This window comes from Cygnus atratus, chromosome 18 (genome assembly GCF_013377495.2).
Source record: "Cygnus atratus isolate AKBS03 ecotype Queensland, Australia chromosome 18, CAtr_DNAZoo_HiC_assembly, whole genome shotgun sequence".
NCBI lineage: Eukaryota > Metazoa > Chordata > Aves > Anseriformes > Anatidae > Cygnus > Cygnus atratus.
Genome location: NC_066379.1, coordinates 8098578 through 8107146, shown reverse-complemented (window position 1 = coordinate 8107146; position 8569 = coordinate 8098578). Strand labels below are relative to the sequence as shown.

General features: G+C 41.7%; 1 protein-coding gene across 1 annotated transcript; it reads left to right on the top strand.

The window, feature by feature from the left end:
• Nucleotides 1-2441: 2441 nt before the first annotated feature.
• On the top strand, nucleotides 2442-7153 carry TMEM100 (transmembrane protein 100). Its single transcript, XM_035558917.1, has 2 exons — nucleotides 2442-2585; nucleotides 6316-7153. Exon 2 carries the CDS (start codon nucleotides 6378-6380, stop codon nucleotides 6780-6782), a length of 405 nt encoding a protein of 134 aa, XP_035414810.1. The 5' UTR covers nucleotides 2442-2585; nucleotides 6316-6377; the 3' UTR covers nucleotides 6783-7153.
• Nucleotides 7154-8569: the final 1416 nt, after the last annotated feature.

Genomic DNA, 8569 nt, shown 5'->3' with positions numbered 1-8569 from the left:
CGCACAAGCCGGCCGGTCCCAGCCGTGCTTGGCGCCGGGCGGCTCCGGGCTCCCCCGGGCCACAACCCCGCGAGGCAGCGGTGCGGGCTCCGGGCAGCCGGAGGGCTTTCCGCGCCTGGCCGCGTCCCTTCCTTCCCCGGGAGGTGCCGGGGTCGCTGTGACACGCCGTGCTGCGCCCCAGGTGTGCGCGGCGCTCACGGACGTGTTTGAAGGGTTCGCGATGTGCTGATAAGAAAGTTTGTTGGGGTTTGGGGGGGTTGGTTGGCTCCTCTCCTGTCCCCTGACTCGGTCTGAAAAATGAAAAAGGTGCGTGAGAGCTCGAATCTGGCAATTAGTTTACCTAAAAACTTGCTGGTGGAAACTTATCTGCATCCCGAGGCTCAGGCAGTTGGTAGGGGTGTAAGGCGTTCTCCTGCTCCTTTCATTAAGGGCCTGATCCTGCAATCTTGTAAGTATAAATTCGAGTTCTGTATTTCCAGGAGCATTCCCATGAGGAAGAGCTGTAGGATTTTATATAGGATTATTTTAGTGGGTTGAATTCCAGTTCTGGCTCTCCTCTCAGTACAGCCAGACTCCTGTTGCTGTTTTTCATAGTCGGTCTAATGCAAAACCAAGTGTGAAACATGGGCATTATGATTAATTGGGATTTTACATAAGCAAAAAAGGGTGTCTGCAATGTTACGCAAGATACAGGGAATCGGGTCCAGAGCCTGAAGACATGAAAACTTTAATGTGTCCTGTTGGTTTGGAGTAAATGCAAAAAGGGAGAGGACTATCGTGGCTGAGAAATACCAGCTCTTTGCAGTCACACAGAGATCCTCGGTATGTGGGAAGCCCCCTGAGAGTGCTATGTTGAAATGAATCAGAGTTAAAACATTGGACTCGTAAGGTATGGATTTCATGTGTTTCTGCTCCTCAGCTTTGTGGTGAGCGAGAGAAGGATGAGGGAAGAAATCCTGACTATAAAAGTTGCTCTAACTGTTAGTGTGTGTTTTTTTTTTTCTCATAAAGTCATTAATTAAAAAAAAAATCACCTAAACTCATGTATTTAAGGGCAAATACAAATAAATTACTGACAGAGCAATTCATCTTCCCAAAGAATGAAGCTGGAGAGTAGCTTAGGGGGCACAATTGCACTAGGAAGAGACTTTCAAGTGAATGTAACCATTCTTACAATGTGAGTAGAAATTGACTGCAAGATAGTTTCAGATGTCTGCTTTTGTTTTAACGTAATCTAGATTATCCATCTAAAGTCTTTGTATTTCTGCATTTTCTTCCACACTTTTCAAAAAGTCAAGCTAATTGTTAGATAGCATGCACAAGAATATAGTCTAGAGAGAAGCAAGGAGACTTCCTTATTATTAGCTAACTTCAATGATCAGCTAAATATATTTAGATATGTCACAGGCTTATTCCTAGGGGCCTCTACAGAACAACAGAAGCAGTTTGTGCCTGTGATTGCTTGTGCTTGTGAAATGTTAGCATGGTATACAGAAATTAAAAAGCAAAGAAAATTAAGAAAATCATTATATGAACTCATGCATTGATTTTCATCTCCATTTAGGAGCTTCTGCTTCAGTGTTAAATTGATCCTCCATAATCGTGCCCCTATAGAAAGGGAACGTTGAATAAGATCAGCAACATAAATCTCTGCTGCTTTGTAAGTTTTACCCAGTTGTCTTGTGGTTTTGCTGAAGTTTCTGCAGTTGATAACAATTTCCATCACTGTTTTCTGCAAAGTTGTCACACTGCACTGCTGCAGATTCTGCCCAGTCCCTGTCTGAGTTATGATTATTATTTTTTAAAGATAATAGAAATTAAGACTATTAAATGTAATAATAATTATTATTACATTACAATGTATTGCTATTTATAATAATTATAATATATTATTATTATATAACCTAATTTTTTACCTAGGGGATTATATTACCTAGTTTTTATTATTAGCAGAATAGATGTAAAAGGAAGTTTTGGTGGGAAACATGTTGTCACTGTCAGTTTACAGCTAGGAAGACCGAGACACAGGAGATTAAGTGATTTGCTCAAAGACGCTGGAAACATAAAAGAGACAACTACACAAGTATTCTGAGTTTGGGATTTGGTTCTTTGATTCACAAAGGTGAAGTGTGCGATAGAAATGGAGTTAAAGAGACTTATAACTGCAGTAGTTCATGTGCATTCCCTTTTCCTGCCTAACTCTTTCAGGGGCACTTGCCTGGGTTGTGACGCTCAGCACTGAGAAGTCACTTCGTGAAGGCTGCCAAGAAAAGAGGCAGAAACCACTAGGAGAGCCAGAGAGAGAACATCTCCTGCTTTGGTCAGCACACAGTGGGAACTTTTCCATGCAGGAGTTTTATTCTTAAGAAGCTGATATATATCCAACCACTTTTCTTGTAGGAAACCTCCATATTAGAACATCGTCACCTCCGATTCATCATTCAGCAACATCTGACACTGCAAAGCCTGAAACAGCTCTTTCTGCTGCCTGACTCTGCCTGGAATTGACAGACAAGACATCTTAAGATGTCTTTCTCTGCTTGCTGAAACCAGGGATTTGTTGTGATGGATTTCTCATGGACCTGGTAGGTGTGCATGCTGATGGATTTCATGTCTTTTGGGCAAATCTCCATTTACACCTATTAGCGGGTATGGTATGCTTCAGGGTAAAACATTGCTCTCTCTCCTTTATCCCATGTTAGCCGCAGATTGCCACATAAACACATTCTTCCTCCAAGTCAAAATAGTTCCTTAAGAAAGTACTTCTGGTATGATCAGCGAGAGGATGCTGGTGTTACCCAGTAACTTTGCCTCAACGTCTTACCCTGAAACCTGAACTAAGTCACCTGTTGGAGCAAGTCAGAAATTATTTTGCTGGCATTGAGGATCTAGGGCCATTTTTTAGGATGAATACCTTTACTCACGCTTCAGATAGGTTCTGTTGTTTATTTAACTTACAGTATTTCTATAGAGGTTTGTTTATTTGTTTTATATGAATGCCTGTCTGCTTACATCCTATTACAGGCATGAACTGTGCTCCTCACAAGTCAGTGGGTATTTTGTCATTGATGTAGTTTCAGTAGTTTAGGAGACCTTTCTTATTTTTTTTTTCAATCCATGTTAATTTTGACTGTATAAATATCTCTTCTTGCTTCATAAATCTCTAAATGATGTCAAAAAGACTTAATGCTCATTGGGGATGTATCTGAAGCAAACAGACAAGGACTTTGGAAACAGGTACCCCACAAATTTAAGAATAAGTCGTTGAACAAATTGAATTCTACTAATGGTAAAATCAAAAAAGATGGCATTTGTGTGGACACATTCTACCACTGTGCTGAAGTTCAGAAATGTTTAGTGGGTAAGTAATGTAGCAACATAATGTCAACAGTGTGAGCCTCACTGTCATGTAAATCATCATAGAAAATGCTGAACTTGGGCTTAGATCTGTCTGAAGACAGATCTTTGGCATTCTAGCACAAATCCATGGCTAGTCTCTTTCAACTGATATGAAAGGTTCTGAGTCATGCATTATGATTTAGAGTAAAAAGCAACAGTTTCTAAGAAACCCTAAGGTGTATAAGGTGCCAGCACAATGTATTTGCTTTGTCTGCTAAACAGTGCTCTGATCCCCCTGCCTGCCCTTGGGGATACCAAGTACCTTCAGTGTTGTCATTAGGGAGGGAAAGGCTACTCGTTCTGGTAGCTGCTGAGCATCCTGCAGGACTGAGCCCTGAAGACAGCTGTGCACAAGAGAAAATAATGAGCTGAGTGCTCTTCCTTAGAACAGTAGAGCAAAACTTTGTCAAACCAGATCTGAACTTCCTTCTCTCAATAGTGTTCAGAGAAACTCAAACACAAACTCTCTGACTAGGTACATGGTATAGTCTGGGTGTGGGAGTGTTAAAAATAGAGAAATCCTCTTTCTTGCAAAACACACTGTCAGTTATGTGAGGTAGTGAGATACAAAACCAAGGGCTCTCCACAATGGAGGAATATATCTTAGCAACAAGGCTGGGAGTGGTGGGAAAGGAAAAGGAGAATACAAGTATCTGGCAATTAACTTCCTAGTCACAGATGTGAAGGTGATAAAAGTGATAAAAGCATTACTGCATTGCCAACACTCTTCCTTGTTCTCTGGGCTGCATACCATGCTGTTTGTAACAGCAAAAGCTACACAGCCTGTCTGGAGGCTGGTGGAGGAGTCCTGAGAGCTATTCCCAGCAGGGAAACCCAGTGGTTTCCCAGTGTCCCACTCTCTGTTTTGTGTGGTGGGGTGCACAGATCACCCAAATTGGTCCAAGGCAGTGCAGCAGAAGTAGAGCAGCTCCAGACCAGCAGAGTCCTAGCAGGATGGCAGAGGTCTGTCCTTGCAGCTGGAGCAGTGGAGAGCCATGGGCCAGCCTTGCTGTGATCGGGTGGCCTCTGGTTCTGCGCTGGGCTCCATGGAACCAAAAGCTGTTCTGTTCTATGGTTCAGATACGATCGAACTGTGCATGCTGCCTGTAGGGCCGATAGTGTGTTTTTGATATGAGACAGGAGGAAAGCAACCTGCTGTAATTCAGATGAGTGGATATGGCTGCAAATCTTCCTCTTTCACAGTAACATGGATGTGATCTCATGGGCTTATAAGGGACCTATTACTTTTCAATTAAGCGGATTTAAATGGCAAGCCAGTAGTCCAGCACTGGTGTTGTAATAGTAGGTTCACCGGCTTTGGGCTGGCAGTTCCTGAGTGCAGGAAATTGTCTTCATCTCTGTTCTCCTCACACCCACACCTCATCATGTCCATTTGTACTTTTTCGCAAAGTAACATTTGCTTTGAGAAATGGTTTGTTGTTCAGTGACGGTAGAACAGCTATGCTGCCTCAGTGGGTGGCAAGTTTGACATGTTGGACGTAAAAGATGAGCAGAGGAGTTCAGAACCAGCATGTAAAGAGGGAGATGAATTGGACTGGTTTAGAGAATGAGCTGAAGTTTGACTTTTCCAGGAAGATAGTTCCGCAGTAGGTCTCAGATTACTCGTCCCTGGCCCAGCAATCTGAGTTGCAGTGTTGTGTCCTGTACAGAGGAACACAGAGGCAGCAGTTCCTGCCCATAGCACTCTATACCTGGCACTGTTGCTGGAGTCTGCAGTGCCGCAGTACTGAATTCTCCCATGTGTGACTTCCTTCAGCTCTTCGGAAAACTCAACTATGATCAATAGTTATAAGTCCCTGGGCAAGAAAACTTTCTTACAGACATCAATATCTGTACTCATGGGAGTAGCTTCAGCTGTTGTTGATGCTAACATCAACAGATCAATAAAAAGTGATTTAAATATCATTTAATTAAAAAAAAAATCTGTTATTGTTCATTGCATGGGAAATGGGAAGCTTTAAACTTTTTCTCTCAGGATACTTTGCTAGTGAGGGGGACAACTGATTACAAAAAACGGTACCATTTGCATTGCCAGTTATGTTACATCCCAGTTCTACACACATTTACTCCACTGGGTTCATGAGAGTAGGTGAGTACATGTTAGGGTTTTACAACAGTTAAATCCATTTTTTCTTATGTAAATCTGCTGTCAAGCTGTAATCAAGTCCAGCAACCAGTGTGCATACAATTCTTTGGAGTATGCATGCTGTGTACACTTATGCAAGCTATAATGTTCAGACTCACTATCTGGTGATCTGTGCTCCAGCACTGATTTGTCATTTATTTTAAATGTGGGAAAAACAAAACCAAAAGACATAAGAATTCCAATTATGGTATAAAGAAGCAAACTGATAAAGAAACAAGTCTGTTTTTTGTTGTTGTTGTTTTCTGTTTGTTTGTTTGTTTGTTTGTTTTTGCTGGGGCAGCTTTTGCCATGTTATTGTGATGCACTTCGGAGCAAATCTGTGTACTGTGTGTGGCATAGGTGTATATTATAAAGAAAAACTGTGAAAAGGGTGTGTGAGCAACAACAGAATTTTTAACCAAAAAAGTCTGGGGACTTCACCTCCTTGTCAGAAAATGTAAATCTAAATTGCATCCAGAACTACTGGCTTTAGGATGTAACGTAAAGTGGGATTATCCCACAACACTTTGAAGTTGGTGTCTTTCTAGGTCTGTGAGTCTCTTCTATGTAGCACTTAACGCACATTTACAACTACTGTAAAAATTGATTCAGATCCACCACAATCAGTAGGATTACAGTCAAGCTTGTGCATAAATTCTTGTGGGGTCAGAGCCTCTGCTTGTCTGCCATCATGACTGAGATACTTCTCTGTCCCTCTTTGTCATATAACAGCAACACTTTTTATTGAACTCACGCTCTTCTCTCCACAGTGCAATGTGTGTTCAGCAGAGCCTGCTCTAGCCTAAGAACCAACCAAGTCAAGAGAATCAAGATGACAAACGAACCTATTAAAGAGATCCTGGGCACTCCAAAGCATCCTGAGCCTGTAACCACGGAGAAAAGTAATAACAATGACTGCGTGATAACCACCATCCCCCTTGTTAGCGAATGCCAGCTGACTGCAGCCACAGGGGGAGCAGAACTCTCCTGCTACCGCTGCACCATTCCCTTTGGCGTGGTTATCCTCATAGCCGGCATCGTGGTTACTGCTGTGGCATACAGCTTCAATTCCCATGGATCAATCATCTCAGTGTTTGGACTAGTCCTCTTGTCATCAGGACTCCTTTTGTTGGCTTCTAGTGCAGTGTGCTGGAAAATCAGGCAGCAAAACAAGAAAGCAAAGAGGCGGGAGAGCCAGACAGCACTTGTGGCACATCAGCGAACCTTGTTTGGTTAAAGACAACCAAGAGAAGGCTGGACAGAAGATAGAGCCTTGTAAGTCAACTTGACTATTTATCAGTAGGACAGATTGCAAGTTTTAATTTAACATTGGAAATGAACTGAAATGGAAACAGAATGGATTAAGAAAGGCTCTTAACAACTCTGCAAATGCTCTTAATGTTTTTCTTACTGCAGACTTAATAGTGATTCTTTCCATGACAGAGGAAAAAAACCTTTTCCTGCATAAAAACTGTTGTAACTGCCATCATCATAACTGCATTCTCCAACATGCTGATTGTGTTGGAAAGGGAACTTGTGAGAACTAAGAAAATAATCTGAACTGACTTGAAATGCCAGAGATCTCCTTAAAACACACTGTGACATTTGACCAAGGGAGAAGTCACAGCATTTGAAGTGACTGCAAGATTATGGCCAGATTGTCTGTGACTTAAATTGTTGCTCAGAAAAAAAAAAAAGCAATAACAACCAAACAAACTGCAGATTGCTCAATAAGCTGATTATTATATTTTTCATAACTTCCCTCTCCCAATATCTGTGGTACTTTTCCCTTTTTTAAACAACTAATATTAATTTTGTTATACTATTGAATAGCAATAGGTAGAAATGATTAATTATATTGTCTAACCTAAATAACGAGGTATGGTTATAGCTTAAAATATGAGACTTTTTTTTTTGTAAATTAAAGTGGTCAGGCTTAGCACTTTTGATTATTTTGCTATAAAATTAAAAAGTAAATTTCATTAAAATAATATTCGGTGCTGCTAGACATTTAGAAAAACTTTTTTTTTTATTGCTGTCAAGATAGCTTGCATCTTCAACTGCTTTATGATTCTTCTTCTTTTTTGTAGAACAACATCTTTGACAATAGCTGTGAATACATATACCACTGAGCCGCTGGCTCTCACAATGGCTGTGGCGATGCCACCTCAGAGCGCACCTGCTGAACTTGTGCTGCAGCGGGTTGCCTTCTGCAGGTCATCCCCAAGCCATATGCTTCTCCTGCTGAAATCATGCAACCGTTCTGGCTTTAGTGCTGACTTTTCCTCTGCCCTGCATGGTTTAAGCTCGTTACACCCATAACTTATCCCCGGATTTGCAAAGTGCAATTCGTGTTTTAAATAGAGCAAGCTATATGTACAGGAGGGGATGTTTGGAGTCAGTATTTGCGTTGCCACACTCCGTGGTTACCAGACGCTATAATAAAATCACTTGCATCAGAGGAAAGCTGACAACACATTTTAGCACTTCCATAGCTCCAACTTAATCACGGCAGGAAGCTTTCCTGCTGCTAGGAGAACATGTTGCGTCACCAGAACATCTGACACTGGTGTCTAATGTCAATCACTTTGCTTAAGGTCATTAAAAATATTAGGGTGTCCCCTTACGATGTACAGGTTTGCATGAGTGACAATTCATAGGAAACACATAGCATGATAAATAATGGAACAGGTGGACTAAAGTGGTGTCTTTCCTGTTTAAAATGAGAAAAGTGATTGACATTAACAAAGCTGGATAAACTAAATAGGGCTGTTTATTTTTTTTTCCCTGGGAACACAATAGTTTTTCTGACTGCTTCTTCCCCCTCCCCATTTCTCTTTTCTCAGTGGAATTTTGCAGGCAGCAAGGAGAGAATTTCTGGGTCTGTAGAGAAGCAGTGATTTCCAGTACGCATGTGTAGCAGCTCAGCCTGATGATTCCCAGGCTGAGCCAAGAGCAGAAGCAGGCCTCTTGCCCTCTTCAGAAGTTTTTCCCATGCATGGGTCCTCCCTTCGTCATTGCTGT